The sequence below is a fragment of the Cygnus atratus genome, chromosome 26 (genome assembly GCF_013377495.2).
Source record: "Cygnus atratus isolate AKBS03 ecotype Queensland, Australia chromosome 26, CAtr_DNAZoo_HiC_assembly, whole genome shotgun sequence".
Lineage (NCBI taxonomy): Eukaryota > Metazoa > Chordata > Aves > Anseriformes > Anatidae > Cygnus > Cygnus atratus.
In genome coordinates this window covers 2,377,914-2,398,436 of record NC_066387.1, presented here as the reverse complement: position 1 = coordinate 2,398,436, position 20,523 = coordinate 2,377,914, and the positions used below count along the sequence as shown (strand labels likewise).

Sequence of the window (20,523 nt, the reverse complement as noted above, 5' to 3'; positions counted from 1 at the left end):
CTACACCTTGGTATGATGTACTGAAGAAATGCAACCCCCTCTGACACATCAGATTAAGCTCTCTCTTCGCACCAGCCACATGCTTTTATCCACAGCACATCTCCGAACAGGACATGGTATCTGACCCTTCAGCTCCATGCCTTATTTTTAGCTCTGAATTTTGTTTTTCAGGTGTAAGTAGAATGAAGTGTTATTATTTCCACATAATCAAGGCAAAAACAGTTTCACTTTCTTTGAAGCTTTTTATCTCCCTACAACTGGATTTGAATCTCTGACTTCATCACCACAACCCCAGAGCCATAACCACAAGGCCACATGGTCCCAGAGCTGTTTTTGGAGGTGGTAGAGATGTGAGTTATTTTAGAAGCTGCTAGCTATAAATTTCAGTTATATTTGAAGGAGGGTAAGTTAGCTTTGAAAGTCCTTGGTGAGTCTGTCCTTCAGAGACTAGTGGGCAATTACTTGAGGCCACTGGCACGAGCTCGAATGGAAGGCTGTCCTGCAGTTTCTACCATAAACCATCCAGTACAAACAAACAGCAATTGTGAACAACAGTTAAACTAATTGTCCGTGTTGGTATTACTATCCCAAGACAGGTTGTGACGCAGAAAGTCAATCTGCACAAAGTCAGTTTTTCATTACAGTGAACTCCAAATAGCATCAAAACAAGTCAATTTTAGACCGCTTGACTATGCTTGATAAATGCAACCCAAACACCTTGATTCTGTTTTAAAAAGCCTTCACCCTGACCCTTCAGTTCATGATGCATTTTTGCACTCTTGGTTTCCTGCCTGAAAATAAATGTGAATCTGCCATTGCACACCACTTTTTCCATAAACTACACAGAGAGGTAGGGTGGAAAATGCTATGAGCTCTGATTATAACTGCAAAAACTGCATTTGCAAAGTAAAGATCATTTGCCATAATGATATCCTGAATTTGAAAGTCTTGCTTGCCAGGATTCATCCAAAGGAGGTTGTCCCTGGCACACCCAAAGCCCAGTTGTTGACATAAGATAAAAGCCCTAAACAAGCAAAGAATGAACAACAGAATGAGTTGCTAAAACTACAAAACATGGGATTCATCTTTCACATTTAAAAACTGTTTACATTTTTCTTGTCTCACAGCACTAATTTTCAACTGCAAAAGTTAACCACATCTGTGTGAAATGTAGATAACTTTGGGAGTGAAATGATTTCAATCAGAATAAGGGTCATCTGAGAGATGGTGGTAGTTACTCATTCAAGATCGTGCTTGATACCTCCAGCTCCCAGTTCAGTATTTCATTGTCACAGATAGAGCAAACCACAGCTGCTCGAGCAGTGTTATCGATATCAATAACATAGAAACTAATTTTACTCTCTTCCTCATGCTGTACCTGATTCTTACCATTGGAGATGCCCTCACACAATAGACAATGTCCAAGGGAAAAGCACATGGCAAAAATGCTGCTGGCTTTCAAAAATACCAGAGATGATTAATCTAGAAAAAAATATATATATATATATTATTTTTTTAAGGCATAACCTAGTGATTCAGGGGAGTGAATGAGGATAATGAAGGACTGAAGAGAGCCCTTTAAAAAGAAAAAAGAAAAAAAAGGAGTTCCTCAAATCTGTGGAGCTGGAACAGTATTACCTGCAACTGCCTTTAGCTGTCCAAAAACTGGCCATATCATCCCAGAGTGGGATTAATTATCTCTCACTTTCTCCTTTAAGCACAGTCTTACAGTTCCTTAGCCTACATGCCCAGGCTGTGACTGTTTAAAATGGGGAGAATAAATGCACATCACTGCCCAGCTAGGGTAGGGCAGGGCAATCATCCCATGCCAGTGAACCTGCTCCTGCAATGATCGTGTTTGTGCCTCCAGCGTTTCAATAAATACTTGGTCTAGAGAGGCCAGGTAGATGGTACAGATGGTTCTTGTTCACGCCTAGGGTGCGCAAATAATCCTTAAGGTGCTGATGACTCAAATAATGATGAGACTACTGGAAATGCTCCTAGAAAATTAGAAAATCACTTAGCTCCACTGTCCTGGAGTTATCCACAATTCCAGGTCATTCTTACTGACAGACATGAGAAGTGGTTTGATGGTAAGATTTCTTAGCATATTGTAAAATGTAAACTCAGGAGAAAATAGCATTCTTGGTGTTGAAGGTCACATCTATTCTGATACATGGAAGCATTTTTGGAAGCAGCAGTCCCTTTGGAATTGCAGTGAAAAGTCCCAAGAAAAAAATAAACCATGGAAGACTAACGTTATGCCTGAAACACGTGGGCAAAGGCACCGATAAAGTGCAACTGACCTCTTCTGCTGTCTCTCAGGAAATCAGAAGTCAGTTGTGCCTGCTATAACTATTATTTAATAGTTGTGGAATGGCAGCGGTTGGAGACCTGCACTCAGCGCTGGACACAGGCCTTTTACTGAAGAGCTCACAACGGCCATTTTGTCCTGGTTTCCAGGAAGGAAAGGTTGTTCCTGGAGCCTAAGAAAACCGTCACAAAAAATCTCAAAGGAAAAAGAAAAAACAAACAAACAAACAAACAAACAAGGAAAACATTTCACTAGAACCCATCTTTGGAAAAAAATATAAAAATATTTTTCTATCCAGAGAAATAACTATAAATAAAGTTTGTTCTATTAAAAGGGTGAACACAGAAAAAAAGGGCTATTTACATAGGAGCATTTTGTGCTGTTTCAGTCTAATTTGTCACCGATGTAGGAGCCTCATACGTTAGCTGGAGGAAATCCAGAGCTTTCAAAGGTTTTCTGTCAGGACTTGAAAAGTTGCCAGTTTTTTTAATGGAGCCGAGCAGTCTCAGGCCTGTTGTTCTCAGAGATTTTGCGAGCCAGGGCCGCATGTTAGCAGGAAACAGAGCCAAGTGGGCTTCCTGAGCGTCTGAGAGAGGAAACACTGTAATAAGCATGGAGGCTGTGGTTAAAAATAACTCTGGTATATAAAGGCTGCAAAGGATCCCCTCTCACTCACACACGCCACTGCCTCTTGGCTGGCTGCTGCGCGCTGATTTCATGTGAATGAGACACTTTGCCATCTCCGTGGAGCAGGTGGTTTTTAAGCAAAAGAAGGCAGGAAACGACCCAAGAAGAACTAAAGCACACGATGGTCCATATTTTGCATGTTTTCGGCAAACGCTGTCGTAGTTTTAGTGGAAGAGCATTGTCAGGCTGAGCGAAGCTGTAGTTACAGGCACAGCGTTTCAGTATCTAACTTTAGGCTGAAGTAAAAGTTATGCTGAAAAATAACTCTGTTTTCTGTGATCTGAAACTCAGAAAAAGGGAACAGGGTGAATCATGCGAGCTCTTGAGCAACAGGAGAAAGGGCCCCTTAAATTGTCACCACCAGGCCCAGTGTGGCTTGTACCACTTCTGCTCCGAAAGCTTTAATCCCACTCTGTGCCCCCCCGCTGGTGCTGGCCAACTGGAGAAGCTAAATGTGGCAACCACACGGAGCAGATCGGCAACCATCAATCTGTGTTCTGCAGTCCTGGTGCTCTGCTTGCCTGCCAAGCAGAGACTGCCTGCTTCTCCTCTCCACATTCAGCTTGCACAGAATGAGCCCCATCTCTTTTTTGCTTCCAAAGGCAACGATTTTCCTTGCAAATGTGGGATAAAATCCTAGCAGTTGTTTGGCAAATTAATGCCCGCTTTTTCCCTGCTGTAACCTGATCCTAACATCCATACCGAACTCCATTCTGAACGCTTCTTTGTAGCCCACATTATGCTGTAATTGGCAAAACACGTTCTTCCCAGGCTTGTATTTTTATTGCAAACATTTATTTGGCACTTTATGTGGCAAATGAAAAGAAAATTTCACAACTCATTCTACAAAGTTGCATTGTACTAGGCTGTCCCTTGAAAAGAATTTTATTGCTCAAGAATAGCTGTAACCGTTCAAGGGATTTCAACAGCGTTATGCTCTTGAACTATAATTGCTGTGTATTCTATATCTGCTATAGCACCAAGTATGAATAATTTTGATCAATATCAACCCTGAAATTTGGCACTTAATTTCCCCATAGAGCTTAGTGTCAGTAATAGGTATGACATTCTTTGAAGGCATATCAGCTCAACACTTCAGAGTAAATTTTCAGGGTGCATGAAAAAATAAGTTGAACTGTTGTTTCTGAGTGGAAAGCATTTTCTACAAGACACAAAACACTGCTCCTGAGCTCAGAGGTATCCAGGAATTTAAATGTATAAATATCCTAAAAGGGTAGGCATTAATAGCTCAAGGAAAAAAAAAAAAAAAAGTGTTCACAACAACGGTCATAAGCCTCTGGAAAAAGTCTGTCCCAAAATATCTCACTGAAGTTTCAAAGCTTAATCATAATGATATAACAAATTGTGATCATGGAAAATATATATACCATTCTGAATACTTCAGTGATCTAAGTCTGAGGACTTCACAGTCCAGGAAGACAAATGAGATCAGCTGCTCTATACATACAGCCTATCATGCAAAGATGCCTGTCTTCCTCTCACTGGCTAATTCACTAAGCTCTGATTCATACTTCCATGTATTCAAACAGGGAAAGTAATTCCAGGCAGCAAGCAATACCAATTAACAGTGTCACAGTTAATGAAATGCTTGCTGCAGTATTTCCCATTACACAACTGCAGGACATATGACTAATAAATAATACAGGTGCAGTACAAAGAAGGCATTCTATAAAGGAGAACTAAACCCCACATGTTCATCATGTTAAACAAGGCTTACCACCCTACACCCTATATGAACTCCTACTTTGAGTGTTTGGTGACTTATCCTCTACTTATCAGATAAAACCATAACCTATAAAGATACTGTGCACATCAATGAGGGGGAATAAAATAAATAAATAAATAAACCTTCCTCACTTCTAAGTAATTCTCTGCTTGTGGCTGGTTTTGAGCTTTGTCCAGTCTTCTCTCCCTCCCCCAGTTACAAACCGTGAACTTCAAAGTGACAAAAAATCTGCTAAGAAAGCCATCTGCATCTGCCATGCTGACTCAGACTGGAACAGATCTTACAAATTAAAAAGAAAGAAAAGTGCATCTGATTAGCTCTTTGAAGTTCCCTCAAACAGATTTTTTTCCTGCATTAATTAAACCCCAAACACAGTTCTCACTTCTAAAACCAGTTAACTTTGTATGTCTTACAACATTACTAATTGTTCCAAGTGGACATAAGAGATAATATATCATTTTACTTTTTCTCCTGTCATCTCCAGTAAATTATGTAAGTTCTTTCCTAAAGCATAGACCAGGAAAGACACGACAAGTATGAAACCTCACGATGCAATACCCATTCTATTCCAGGATCAAATGGGGTTTTTCAATCTATTATGCTCTCTTGGGGTTAATGGAAGCTTTTACTTCATAACTCAAGCACTATTACCCATGACCCAAGTCAGTGCCACTGTGCTGACACAACTCACTTGTGTATTTGCAAGGGGGAAGAAGGCAGAGTTGTAAACCTTGCCCAGGGAAGGCAGGCATGTCCAAGGAAGCTGTTGATAGGCAAACAGTTTGCTCAGGCTGTGCTTCCACTTTCTTACTTACACAGAATCCCATTTCACTTCCCTGCCCCATGCTGGTTCCCAAACATTATCTGCAACTTGCTAGGGCAGAGACGAGCTCTGCCTTTCAAGTTTCATCTTACCGGGCTTTCGACCTCACCTATTAAATGTTTGTTAATAGCAACAGTTATTTTTCTGAATGAAACCAAATAAGTACCTTCTGGCCTCTGCCACACCCTTACTTGTACATGTCTTTACTACTGATTCTGTAATGAAAACTATTTGGCAGCAATTGAAAATTGCTATACATAATCAGAGCCCAATAATTTAGGCAGTTTCACTGATAAAATTAAACGTCAGTATGGTTTTTGAAACTGTGGTATCATTTCACAGTTCTGTAAAAAAAATGAAAGATCTGTCAAATGTGTTTTTAATTGACAGCTGAAAGGGACATCTGCAATACAACATATGTGCGTTCAACACACATGTCAGTAAATGTTGGCAGAAACGCAACTACATACCTAATCAGAGCTGATAATTTAAAAACTGACATAAAATGTTTGGGTCTAAAGACTCCCCAAATCAAAAATGACAAAGAATAATTTACAGCTGAGTACTACTCTCCTTCACATAGCAAACTGGTGTAACAATACATACTTAACCTCAATTAAATTCATGAGACATCTGACTTTTTGCATGATTTATTGAACCATGAGCTTGCTTTAATGACAGGAACAGCATTTCCTTGAGTATTTCTGAGACAGTTTTTCTTTTTATAAGTAGACTTATTTATTGAAAAGGACTTTAAGCTTAATTTTACTTTGCATCTATGGATGTCTGCATGCAGTGCTTTAAAGTATCAACAGCTGACATTTGTTAATCTTTGTGAAATGAGCTAATAAGGCTTTCACTAAAACAAATTAAGATTGCCATCACAATGAATGGAAATGATAGACCTGTCAATAATAATGCTGAAAAAGCAGAAGTGCTAAAAAATACTTCTGTTCTCTCTTTGGGAAAAAGCCAGATGCTGTATTCAGATCAGACAATAATGATGTTGAAATACTTTCCATTCCAGTAACTAAGGAGGATGTTAAAACAACTGCTACTCAACTCAAACAATATTAAGTTGCCAGGTCTGGGTAACTTATAAGTAAGTGTTTCAAAAGAACCAACTAAGGACATATCCAGATGGTTAATGTTTATTATCAATCAATTTCAGAACAGTGGGGAAGCCCCAGGTGACTTGAAGAATGTTAATATTATGTCAATATTTTAACAGGGTAAACAGAATGACCCACATAGGCTCATCTGTGTTATATAAACCTGGGCAAAATACTGGAAGGACTTAATACAGAAAAAGAATCATAAATAAAGAGAGTTGGTTTAGCTAATGACAATGGCTTTTGACAGTGTTTTAAATAAGGCAGCAGCGCTGATGTAACAAGCAAATCTCTGTAAGGATTTGCCTTATGCAATACGATTTTCACAATAAGAAACAAGAAAATGACAAATCAATATGGTGTGCACACGCAAATTGGTCCAAACACAAGCTGATGCATCTTGAAATCTAATTTAATTTTAATCAAGCAGGTTTATTAGTTCTTGATCTTTTTTATCGTCACTTACAATTCAACATTGCTAACAATGACCTGGAAGAAAACAGAAACTGTTACTGATAAAGTCTTAGATGACAAAGATCAAGGAAGTGCTATATAATTAGAAGGACATGCTATTGTTTAATAATTATTATAACTGCTTCACTATCGATACAGAAATAAACACCATGCATGGCCATACAGAGAAGCTTTAAAGCTTCTAGGAACAAAAAATGCAAGCAGCTCTGCTTTTTGGCATAGGCAAAACCAGATTGTTACCTCGGTCAACAGAACACTAATGGCAGCAAAATTGCCCTGCTAGAGATGGCCGTTGTGAGATGCCTATTTTAGTGGTACCTTTTCTTACCGGAAGTAAAGGCAACACACTAGCTGCTGCCCACACACGCAGTCTTCACCTCCTCTCTGTGCAGCCTTAATAAGCTGGATTCCTCCCAGTTGCTCCAAGCCTCTGGTGATGCCTCCCAGCCCTGCATCGTGGCCCACTAGCACACCCACCCGGGGCTCCCTTCTACTTTTTGGTCTTCCCTTGTGCCCCATGTATTCTGGTGTCACCAAAACTAAATCCAAGGCTTTTCAAGCCTTGAGCCAGCACTGAGTGCTGAGCATATTTACATGGTGGTGGTACTCTTGACTGGGAAGCTGAGATGCCATGAAGGAGCTGGGAGAGAGGAGGGCTTTGTGAAAGTCACTCACGTGTGAGCTTCCAGTGCAACGCCATAACTGGAAGTGTGCAAGTTACCCCTCAGCTAAAGAGGGGTAACGCATTTGTGTGCTGATTCACATTTCTGGTGCTCAGTCTTCAAGAAAGATTTTGAAAATATGCACACAGTTCAGAGGAGAATCACAAAAAAATAAAATTAAAGGAAGATATGTCATATCAAAAGCTTCATGAGCCCCATCAGTTTAAGGTTATCAAAGAGATGAAGGTTCACCTTTGTCTTTAAGTCCTTGTATGGGAACAAACTCCAATCATGAAAGGTCTGGTCAAAAAGGCTCCTTTATCAAATTAATTTGTGATGTTACTTTAATCAGATAAAAGGTTTACAGGATTAAATCACTGTCCTGGAATTATGAGATGCCTATCTTAAAAATTCTTGTATATTTCATTTTATGTGGTTGTTTACATCATTTTACCAACTTCTTCTTTGAGATTAGACTTTTAAAAGTACCCATTCAGAATCTGCAGTTTGAATTAACCAAAACCTTGTGAGTCAACAGAACTATGGTAATTTGAGATACAGATACGGGCAGACACAAATCCTATGATAATGTTTGTCTCATTTAAATATGTAGTGATTGGTCATAGCATTACTATCACTGTGATTCTGAACAGTGTTCTAAGAGGTCTAATTCTCATCTTGTTTACCCTGCTGTTATTACGTTAGCTCTAGGTGCAAGTCAGGGCTTTCTGAGAACAATCTCATGAGAAAGGAGAGCTTCTTTTGTTTGTTTATTTGAGTTCAGCAATGACTCAGAATGCTCTAGAAGCCAGGTGACGTGGGCATTCTCACCAACTGATCCAGCTGCAGTTTCACCAAAGGTGCAGTTCATCACACAGCCCCGACTCTGAACCATTTATAAACTTGTGGAATCTTCACTACAATCCCTTCAAAAGTTTCTCTTGATGTAAAAGCAACTACAGAGATCAGCAGCAACACCTATAAAAATCAGCTTTGTCATACAAAAATGGTAGAGCCTGTGTTTACTTTGGCAGGAAGACAAATCACACTTCATTTAGTTCTCCTCTACCCGCAGCAGATTAACAAATACCTTTTAATCTCACATTCTTCACATTTATACACCAGTGGCATCACTCCTGATCTATGCTGTCATAAGTGAGATCAGTGCCAGAGTCTCGATTTTAGATATTTTAAATAAGCATTGCATACAGGAAAAAAAAAAAAAAAAGAGCCAGAAAATTTAGCACAACCACAAACCAAGTGGAAGGTCATGGCAACGTTGTACTCAATTTGTACAGAACTAGTGACTCACAACGTAAATAAATTCTCGCATTCAACTTACCACGTTTAATATAGCAACATTTTTTTTAGCTTTGCAGCTTTATTTGAAAACAAAAAAAAAAAACTAAAGACGGTTAAATTATTATTTCATTAATTTGGCTTTCATCCTCACTACCCACTAAGCATTTCCTTTATGCACAGAAAAAACATGACAGTTAGGTGACAGAGTCAGTGCAGGGCTAGCAACGAACGTCCTTTCAGTGCCTACTAGAAGTAAGCATCTGACTAGACTTCTCAGTGAAATGTACACATACAGTTGTATATCCTAGAAACAAAATATTTTGTTATAGCTGTTGCTGAAATCACAAGCACATAAACTGACACAGACATTCAGGGTGTGTTATCAAGGGAACATTCACATTCATTCGGAATTCATCAGAGTATATTTTCTTGGCTGACTCACAGCACCATATATACGTATTGTACACTTACTAACATTTTATTAGAGGAAAAGAGTTTACATTGAAAGATTACACAAGTGTGACATTACATAGCTATGAGTCATACATCTTTGTGTACTTCGTTACCATGCATTCAGTGTATTGATTCTGCTCCAGTCACAGAAGTTTGGCTGCTCCTCCTGGCCATCCTGTGAACTTTTAGAATAAAAACTATAGAAAGTTATACAAGAGATATTCATTATTTTAAAACATGTGTAGCTATTGAAAAGATCATTTATTCACCCTAGCAACTGTGCTTTCCCGAGATGGCTGCATACAGCCACAAGCCTGGGATGGGCTCTACTGAACATGTACAAAATGTTTCTGAGAACCAGAATCCATCAAGGGCCATCGCTTTTTCCTCTCCCGGGGCACACAGCACATAAAAGTGAGAGTTGTTCTCCTACACTCTTCTGATCTCCAGCTCACTTAGAAATCCTTTCAGAAGTGATTGCAAAGGAAATATGGAGGAGGTACAGGGAAAGCATAGCTCTTTCTCTGAACAGGCTCTCAAAGAATCTGTCTATCCTGTGATAGATAGTCATTTTTCCCAATTTCAGAATTGCCACTTTTGCTCTTTTGGTCTTGGCTGGCTGCCAAGCAGCTGTGATTCTCAAAAACAGGAGTCTGAGCCACATTAGCAAAAATTGTTGGAGAATAGCTCCTTCACACTGGGCATCCGAGCTAGAGGCCAAGGCAAGGGAGAAGAACAGTCTTCCCTTCTAAAAAAATTCAGCACAGGACCATAATTTGGCTATGGCCAAAGCAGATCACAGAAGCTACTTGCATTATTTCTCTCATAATGTCATAAGGAAACGTTGATTTTGGCAATCTTTGTGCAAATGGAAACTCCGCTAGAGACCCGAGCTTCCATTAAATGCAAGCCTCAAGCTTTTTCCTCGCAGGGAGACTGCTTGCGGGTGGTGCAAAAAAACTCTCCTACAGTACCGAAATGGGTCTGTGAGGCTGGATGGCGACCAGTGCGCTCATCCACACAGAGCGGTGCCTCTGCCTCCCGTGCTGTGCTTGTTGCACCTCCTGCTCCCACCCAGCTCTAACTCTTTTCCAGGGGCACAGCCCAGGGACGAGCCCAGGCTGTGGGGCAGCTGCTGTGAGGTGGGGGGGGATCAAAACCCTCCTTCACATCTTCCTCAGCATCCATGGGGCAAGGAGTGTTCCCTGCTTCACAGCAGGGCCCTCACAGTGTCAGTTGGAGCACAGACCCATCGGCATCCCCTCATGCCCCAGAGAGTCCCCTCAGCGTCCCCAGGGCAGGGACACCCTCCGTGGCCCCTCATCCCTCAGCATCCCCAGGGAGGCAGGATCCCTCAGCTCTGGGGTCCCGAGGGCAGGGTCCCCTCAGCGTCCCCTCAGCTCGGGGGGGTCCCGAGGGCAGCGAACCCTCAGCGGCCCCCGGGGCAGACCCCAGCCGGAGGCAGCGGCCCGAGGCGGGGGTCCCGGCTTCGCGGTCGACGGACCCCGCGCTGAGGGGAGGCGGCGAGGGGGGCCCGCGTGGGCCCTTCACGGCCCCGCTCCGCCCCTCTCCGCCCCGTTCGGGCTCGGTTGGAGCTGTTCGCGTCCTTTTATACCGGGGCTAAATTTAGGCTGCGCCCGAGCCGCTGCCTCCCGCCCGCCCCGTCCGGGACGCGTTTCCTCCGCTCCCTGCAATTGGCTTGAGGGCGCCCGCGCCCGCGTTATAAGGTGGGGAGGGCGGCTCGCCGCGCCGCGCCGTCCGCCGTCCCGCCCGGCCGCACCATGGCGCTGAGCGACACCATCCTGCCCTCCTTCGCCACCTTCGCCAGCCCCTGCCGAGAGAAAGCCCTCCACGAAGTGAGTCCGGCCCCTGCCCACCCCCCGCCCCGCCGCGCTGAGGCCGGCGCCGCTCATCGCAGGGGTGTGCGGCGGTGCCGCCGCCCCGCTGCTCCCTAGCCCCGCACCCCTACAAACCCCTCCGTGTTCCCCAAACAGCACCGCTAACCTTCTGCCTTTTCTTTCTCCCCCAGAGGTGGAAGTGCGACCAGGAGGCCAAGGCCCCCGCTGGCACCTGGGGCAGCCTCTCCCCTCGCAAAGAGGATGAAGACCTCAACAACGTGCTGGATTTTATCCTTTCCATGGGCAGCGACAGCTATGGCCAGGGCGCTGCCGGCGGGGACTATCCCCCCACGCAAGGGGAGAGCAGCGGCTTTTACCAGACAAATCCATCCCCGGGATGCTACAGTGCCCTGGAGCAGGGCAGCCCTCCGCCCTACAACGCTGGCCTCATGCCGGAGATGATTCGCTCCGAGATGGACTCCAACTACTGCCCACCTGGCAATGTCCACGGGCGGTTCTTCGTGACGCCCAGCTTCGGGGGCCCGCAGTTCGTCGAGAACATTAAGCCCGAGCCTGACATGGACAGTTATGGGCCAGTCATGGGTCTGGTGCCCCAGGCTTGCCCGAAGATCAAGCAGGAGGGCAACGCAACCTGCATGATGGCCTACGAGCAGCCCCGGGTGGCCAGCTCTCCCCAGATCCCTGGGGCAGAGACACCCCCGCTGAGCCCCGATGATCTCATGGTGAGTGACTGCCACACGCAGATGATGTGCACCTCGTCCGTGTCCTTCCAGCAAAGCTACCACCCAGCCTCCGGCTTCCACCACCCGCAGACCCATCTCCAGTACCAGAACACCTCCCAGTTTGGCCTTTTTGAGGACAGCCTGCCCTTACAACCCTCTGCTCCCAGAGGCATGCTCACCCCTCCTTCCTCGCCTCTGGAGCTGCTGGACTCCAAGCCAAAAAGAGGACGGCGCTCCTGGCCTCGGAAGAGGACAGCCACTCACACATGCACCTACGCAGGCTGTGGGAAGACCTACACCAAGAGTTCGCACCTGAAGGCCCACCTCAGGACACACACAGGTAAATACAGCTGGATGCTTCTTTCGTAGATACGTTGCTTGCCGCTTGGGATAGCCACCTGTGTAAAACAGTTTGCATGCAGAGCACAGCCTGAGCTTTAACCCTGTAATCTCTAAACTCCAAAAACTTTCACAGTTGGGCTGTGACAGGTGATCAGACCTATAGTATCTAAGTGTTTTCCAATGCATATGTGTGTCAAAGCTGTTGTAAGGGCTCATTGTCCAATGCCCTTTCTCAGAAGACTCAGTGCAGGTACAGGATAGTAAAGGAATTGCTAGAGTACTCTTGTGGTTTAATATTACTTGGATCTTACTGTAGAGAGCTTGGTAGGAAATAAAAGGATATGCTGAGATAAAAACAGAAAGTTGCCTAGCGTGTGATGCTGTCTGTATGTGGGAGTGCCGTGCTGAGTCACAGTCTCTGTGATTTCTCCAACAGGTGAAAAGCCCTATCACTGCAACTGGGAAGGCTGTGGCTGGAAGTTCGCTCGCTCCGATGAGCTCACCCGTCACTATCGCAAGCACACCGGCCACCGGCCCTTCCAGTGCCACCTCTGCGACAGAGCGTTCTCCAGGTCAGACCACCTGGCTTTGCACATGAAACGGCACATGTAGCCCCAGAGACTCTGACCTGCGAACAGTGGACGCTATTTAACTGCTCAGGTGCAGAATTGTTAAAAACCTGTAGCTGGTACTACGTAGGGAGGCACCAACACTCTAGCAGTGGAAGCCGAGGAGGATTTGACACAAGGAGACTTAGCCAGTCATCTCCTGCAGAGAATTTGACGTGACTGTATCAGTGAACCTGCCCGTTCCATTCAGGAGAATAGGGGTTATTTATGCAGCTTCTGTGAAGGGTAAACTCCATAAGACTCCATACAGATTGTATAGAAGCTGTAAATATGTTTTTTTCCGATTCTAACTGCCCAGTCCTAAGCTTTATGAGACAATGTTTGTATGGAAACTGCCTGAAGTTGACCCTAGAAGAGATTAAATGAATGTTACTGTAGCTACCGATGTTATTTTAGATCTCAGTTGAAGGCATGGCTAAGAGAACACTCCTATTGTTAGACTGTTTGTTTCACAGGTGCAATAATATTCTTGTTTGCCATGATCTACACTAGAAGTACAGGGCTTGATGTCTTGTAAGAAAATAACCTATTTTACTGTAATTTTTTTTATATATTGTAAATAATTTTATACAGTGAGAAATATTGTATATGTAAATAGAAGACAAATGGGTATTTTGCCTATTTCTGTTTTTATAAAAACGTAATTTTTCAATGTTTGAAAACATTTCATCTTTTTAATAAAATAAATCTTTAATTCCTGTGATTTTTTTTTTCTCCTTTGAGATTTCCCTGTTACTTCTTCCCTGATGGCTGGACCAACAACCACCTGCTTATGTTTTAAAATATCAGTGATTGTAAGAAGACAGTGAAAAAATCTGAGCTATGGGTTTTTCTAGAATAGATAAGAGGACACAACTCATTCTCTGGAGTAAACAAGACACAACATGGTGTTTTATCAAAAAAATCAAATAGGAAAGTAGATCGTATTCAAAATATACTTCCTAAAAATGGTTAAGTAAGCAACACTGTAATTTCAGTCTCATTTCTAGTTTATGCTAGACTATTTTAATAGCATCCTTAATGTTTTCCAGATGCAGTTATAGTTTTGCCAGCAGTGTGTGGGTTTTTACTATAAATTTAAACACTGCATTTTTGTAATTACGGAGGCTTATTTTAAGGCATCCTTGTACATAAATTATCCTTGCTCTCAAGAGCTCAGTGCAGAATTCCAATAGAACAGTAGTGGAATTTAAACATAAATTCACAACACAGGTTAAAATACCTTCATAACTCATTCTCAAAAGCTTAAATTCGCCTAATAATTTTGAACCCTACCTAGATCTCAGGAGTTGAGAGAGATACTTACTATTTTGGAGGAAAAGTTAACCAGTAATCCAGATTCTGAAAACTAATCTGACACATGCTGGATACTGCAAGAGCTACAGAAGTAAATATCTGCAGCAAGTCAAATAGAGCCGCCCCCCAAAAGCTCTTCCACAGCTGTAAATGAGATCATAAGTCTAAGTAGTGTATTTATGCAATTACTTTGAAACTCTGATGAGGCTTCTCTGTTTTTGCAGCAACACTTTAGCTGTGAGCCTTGTTACTTCTCAAACAAAATCACTGTTAGTTAAACACACAGATTTAGCTTAATATTAAAGTATTTTTTCTTAACATCTGGATACTGTGAACTTGATTTTAATCAAGATTGTGACATTTTTCTGACTTTACAAGTTAGAATACAGGAATGAAATCAACAGGAATACATTTAAAGAAAGTACTAATATAGCTATTCTTCTGTGAAAGCAAAGTCTGCAGTTGTTCATGTGGAACAGATGTATTTTAGGCTTCTAATCATTGACATGGAAGAATGAGTTCCACATTTCACTTTTATAGCTCTTTCAAAGTGAAATATAAGGGAGATTTAACATTTCTTCATTAAAAACAAAACTCATTTATTTGCTAGAAAAAAAAAATTGCACAACCTAATTCCAGAAAGTGAGGATGACTTAAAGATGTTCTAAACTTAGCACATGCATTGTTGCAACAGTTCTAGGTACTTCCTTCTCTTTCCCCATAGCCAAAGATTTTCATATTTCAGCATGCTGTTTGGTGGTTATAGCCTTAAGAATGATTTTTTTTTTTTTTTTTGAAATTAATTCTTACCCTTACCTTTCCATAGTGATCTCTTTCCCTTGCTCTTTCTGAGGAATTGGGAATATTTTTTAGTCATTCCAGGGTTCAGTGGTACAATGCTACCTTACACTATTCCCCTTTATTAACATAATTAAAAAAAAGGAACGGAGGTTTGCCACCTCAGTGCACTCAGTACAGCCACCCATCGGTGCACAGTCCCACATCTGGCTCAGGAAGGTCCCGAGACAGAGATGTCCAGCAGCAGGAGAGAGCCTGGCAGCATCAAGACCTCCTTATCATGCTCTGCTCATCCCCAGTCATCTGTGCTGACCTCTAGTAGAGGCTAGGTGAGCCTGCAGTCTGGCCACTTTTATATTTTCCCAAATTACACTTGTGGGAGACAGCTATAGCCAGTGGACTGTCACAAAGGACACGAACCCTGCACTCTGCCTGCGTGCAAAGAGAAATTTTACTGCATTCACCACCCCTTAAACAAATGTATGTGGCTCCTCTGCAGGACCCACTGCAAGAGCTTGCATGGTCCTCCTCCCTCCTCCATTACCTCTGCACGGGAACATCCAAACTTCCCTTTGCTCCAGTGAAAGGTCTGGCTGTGAGGCTCAAAACCTCCGCTACCTCTGCTCCTGTTCACTAGAAGGTCTTCAGACAAGACACTTCTTATCTGCACACTGCCGTGTAACCAGACAACGCTCAAATCATGATGAACAGTGGGGACATGCTCTCCTGTGTTGCTGTTCCCCCTGTAAAAATAAGCAGGTTGCATCCTCGGAGCTTTCAGATTTGTTGCGACTCATCTGAAAATAGGGCAAAGCCATCCTCTTATATATAAATATTAAAAAAGAAGAGACATAAAGATATATAAACACAGGCCTCTGAAAGTGGGGAAGGATTGGGGGCACAAAACATTAATAAAAGCCTATGACCAACTTTATTTTAATTGCTGAAGGGAGGGCATGTATGATAATATTTGTGTGTGGTCTTCACAGGAAACTGCAGGTTCTTGAATTTCGAGATAATCTCCTAGCGTAAAGAAAGAGATGCTGATCTCATTCTTCTCACATTCTATTATGAGTAATTGTCAACTCTTTTTTTTTAATTGACTTAAATTAGTACATCCAAAGATGTGCTGGTGTGATTCCACCACGCTAGCAAGCTTCCCCTGGCCAGCAGGAAATCACTAACGCTCTGCAACGTATTTTAATAACAGGACGTCAGCTCGTAATCTTGTACATGATTTTGGTCTAATTAACATGAAAGCCCCAGCATCCCAAGCATCTCCCAGGGAGCCTGCAGGAAGCATGAAAGGGCAAGAAGTGCCCTTCCAATCTGCAGCTACCCTGGATTTGACTTCGACACGCTAGAAAAAAAAAAATCATAGTCGAACACGATAGGAGGAAATGTAGAGTCCGTTGTAAACAAGATTTTCACACATATTCTTATAAGATACCACAGTGATGGGCTCACTACACTTGCAAGATAGATTGCCAGATTAGATAGAGCTAGTTAAGCACAGAAACTAACAAATCCTGCACGATGTTCCAAGTGAAAGTTTTAGCTAACAGATCTGAGCGCCAGCCACCATCCAGTGCCGTTTCTGGTTGAAGTCAGTTAATTCCACGCCGGGTTTCAGAGCGCTGTGTTTCGCTACGCTGAAAACCGTTTTCTCTCACCTGCTGACTTCAGAAGTGTCAGTTAAGCCCGAGCTACATGGGAACTCTTCTTCAGCAAACACTGTAACACGCTCAGCCTGGTGCTGCTGAAACAGCACCGAGCCCTGACCCTGCGTCCTGCCGCCCCGCGGGGCCGCTGCGCTGGCTCAGCTCTCGAGGGAAAAGCAGCGCCCTGCCGAGACGAGCATCACCCCAGCACCCTGAGCGGGCAGGGCACTTTTTTCAGGGGTTTTAAACCCTGAAATGGAAGGCTGGAATAGAAAACCCTCGTGCTTTTCTGGGAGCTTGCTGCAAAGTATGGATGATCACAGCTGGGGGAGTTTGAGCATTAATTGTGGCCGTGGCTCACCCCTTGCAGGGATGGGGGATTTCAGCTTGTGTGAGTCCTTGGTTGCTTGCAGCCGTTTGCAAGCTGCCTAAAAACACTCCCTCACGCTAAACTTTGGTCCTCCATCCACAAGAAGTGCCAAAAAAAGTTTGTCCATTCTTCAAATTATAGGATTGTGCGGTTCTGTGGTTTTCTGTGGTAGAAACTCTGTGGTTTCCAAAGCTATTTTGTGCACCTATAACAGAGAGTAGCTGTTAGGCTTTTCTTAAATTTAATTTTCTAAGCCAGAATCCCAAGCTCTAGCAATTTCTTTTGCTATATTTAAATAAAACAAATGCAACAAAGTCATGTAGCCATCGCTATGGTAACTGGCAGTGTTGGGGGGAAAACATAAAGAGGTAAATTCGATCCAAACCCCCTGTGATTCAACAGGGAGAAAGCTATCCCTGTTGCTAACATCGGAAACATACTTGGTGGCATCTACAAACCTTAAAATTCCTGCGTGTCCTTGAAGCAGTTGCTCTCAGGTCCCACCTGCCCGGGACTCATCCTGATCTGCCCCGGGGTACAGCAGCAGCTCCCTATCAATAATGAAGACCCAGGCTTAGGCACACGTCCTTTCAGAAACGTGCTTGCCATAGATTCAGAGAAGGAATGGATTTACAGGCCAAACACTACTAACCCACAGCACGTAGCCATACATGATTTACAGGCCCTTGAGGTAATGGGCTCGACTTATGGACTCCCAGAGACTCCTTAAAGCTCTGCACTGTTTGATCCCGAACACCCAATTCCCCGTTTCTCAGGCTGAGATTGGGAATAGCCTCTGCCATGAAATACTACTCTACACTTCTAGTGCACAGAGGAGACAGGAATTTATCCTGAGCTTGCTAGGCAGAAAATATGTTTGATTTAATCTTTTGAGGTCTGACTTTTCAGCCACAATTATTTGATCTTGTAACATTTTATGTAAACACAAAAAATGAGTCATATGCACTGCTTTATAGGATGGAAATGTATTAACTTTACAAAAAACACCTTTCCAAGCACAAGGAGAGCAGGAACAACAAAGTTCTCATTTACTCTGCAACTATAGTTAGCATTAGTTACCTCCTTATTTGCCTGCTTCAATTAGAATTCCTTTTAGTAAATCAAAAGTATTCCATCCTTTGTAGTAAGCATAAATTCAGCAACACAGAAATTGCAGATGAACTTCCTTACCTGTCCCAGGTTTATAATTAGATACGGTATCCCTTTAAATCACTTTTACTTTGGTTTCTTGCACTTCTTACAGCTCAGAGCATTCCTGGAGTTCTGACCTATCATTATGTCATCAGGAAACATCTGGAATATCACATTGGACATCCCCTGTGACATTTAATGTATTAGAGGAGAAGCTACTGAGCCTGAGGCTTAAATACAAAGCAAAACACAACAAAAGATCCTCAAATCCCAACCACCACTATTTTTTACAGCCCATGCATGATGACAGCATAAATAGTTTTTTGATATTTTGATGATTTTGTATCTCGAGCACTTCCAAAACTAGGGATATGGATGCCTGGGTGCCTTTCCCACAGGTGCAAGGGATGGGCAGAGAAAGCCTGCAGTTTTGTTCTCTGCACAGCTTCCTTGTGAAATGCTGTGATTGAGGACAACGTTTATGGGCAGTTCAACAGCCAAAATGTATTATGCTGGCTGTTGGCAAAGAGCGTTATGAGACTTCATCAATAGGGAAGGCTGCAGCATTTGTAAGAGGTGCTGCATCAGCACCAATAAAAAGTTATAATTGCGGTCATTAAATGAAAAAAAAAAACGTTCACACTGCCTTTGCCAGAAAAATCGGCACCTAGAACCAGACAGGAGGTAAAAAATGTTCAGTGTGACTAAACTCAGTCCCATAGAGCAGCCAGGAGAGTCAGCAATTTTCTCCCAGCAGCCTCTGACAGGGAAAAATGCGACTGCAGCTTCCTTGGCAGGGATGGCAGCAAGGCTCTGAGAGCTTCGGCTTCCACAATCCATGCTGCTTATGGGGCGTTTTTAGGTCCAGGCAGCAATGCCACATTTGCTCTTGAGGTTTAACAGCTGGGCTGGTTTCTTTGTGTTCCTTTACGTTGGAGTTTCCACTCGTAAATGTTTCTTCCCGAAGAGGGATGCGTGCGTTTTCCTCCCTTCCTTGCCGAAGAGGCTCTGCCTGGAACCTGGAGTCCTTTCAGATTACGCCTGGATAATGCAGATCAGGCAAAAATTTGGAGAACATTAGGATCAGTATGTTGAATAGGTCAGACTCCAAAAACTGAGCAGGAGCAAAAACACCGAGCTGTGGCCCACATTTTTTTTTTTGGTACAATTACATGATGAAAGAACCTGGTTAGGAAGTTGCGTCTGTTTGTGACATGCTATAGCAAAATCCTGGCGTTAAAATGTCAACGTACTAAAAATATTGCTGGAGAGCAATTTCAAGATAAACCTGCCTTGGCAAGCTGTCGTTAACCATGCCAATGTGTGCAGAAGCTGAGTAAATAAAACAAACACACGGGAGCGTAATGAGTCAAAGTGAATAATGCAGAATAGCATGAGAGTGAGGTGTGTTTTTCCACTGAGCAGAAAGGGCTTGTCTCTGGTGATCTCTGTAATCCCGCCCAGCGTAAATTGCCTGGATGTTTAGCATTGCGGCACACAAATTGTTTTGGAAAGGGTGCGGCATTGGATTTTCTGACTGGTCAGTGTAGACCAAATGTGCTCCGGACACGGAGGCGAGGACAGAAGGGAAAGCAGCGTGCTGAGGGCTCCCGCCAAAAGGAGGGAAAAAAAAAAAAAAAAAACAGACCTCAGCACCGACAATAAAGCAGTTGTTCTAAGCAAGATCCACGAGTTTGACACAAGAGCTTAGGAAATCATGGACAAAAAAGTAAAGAAAGATTGCCGAAGTCTCAGAGCTCCAAAAAGTAACTTTTCATTTATTATATTAAACAATAACATTTCTCTTATTATATTAAACAATAAGCACATGAGATGGGTTAAAATTAAAATACCTTTCTTTCAATTTGTTATGAATAGTCAAGAGATAAATATAACTATGATAATGTACATATTTGGAGATATTAGTCAAATTTAGGTCAACATTGCAGTTTCCACTTTATGTTTCCACTTTTTTTAGGTCATACTAGAGAAAGTCGTATTAACAGGGACACCAAGAAGAGCACGCTATAATTGTAACAGCAGAAGGAACCATATTCACTAGGAGTCTTCGTTTTATAGTTAAAATTAAAAGGAAAAGGCAGAAGTTGGAGAAATGAAAA

At 42.8% G+C, this 20,523-nt stretch overlaps 1 protein-coding gene across 1 annotated transcript; it reads left to right on the top strand.

Annotated features, from left to right (window-relative positions):
- The first annotated feature begins 11,355 nt into the window (after positions 1-11,355).
- KLF2 (KLF transcription factor 2) lies at positions 11,356-13,109 on the top strand. Its single transcript, XM_035567785.2, has 3 exons — positions 11,356-11,430; positions 11,604-12,495; positions 12,934-13,109. The coding sequence occupies exons 1-3, from the start codon at positions 11,356-11,358 to the stop codon at positions 13,107-13,109; spliced, it is 1,143 nt and encodes a 380-aa protein (XP_035423678.1).
- The last annotated feature ends 7,414 nt before the right edge of the window (positions 13,110-20,523 follow it).

Excerpts from the sequence above, each read along its gene's own strand:
- KLF2 (XM_035567785.2), top strand. The coding sequence starts at position 11,356 with ATGGCGCTGAGCGACACCATCCTGCCCTCCTTCGCCACCTTCGCCAGC. Across the intron at positions 11,431-11,603 it reads GAGAGAAAGCCCTCCACGAA|AGGTGGAAGTGCGACCAGGA; the intron begins GTGAGTCCGGCC and ends TTTCTCCCCCAG. Across the intron at positions 12,496-12,933 it reads CCACCTCAGGACACACACAG|GTGAAAAGCCCTATCACTGC; the intron begins GTAAATACAGCT and ends TTTCTCCAACAG.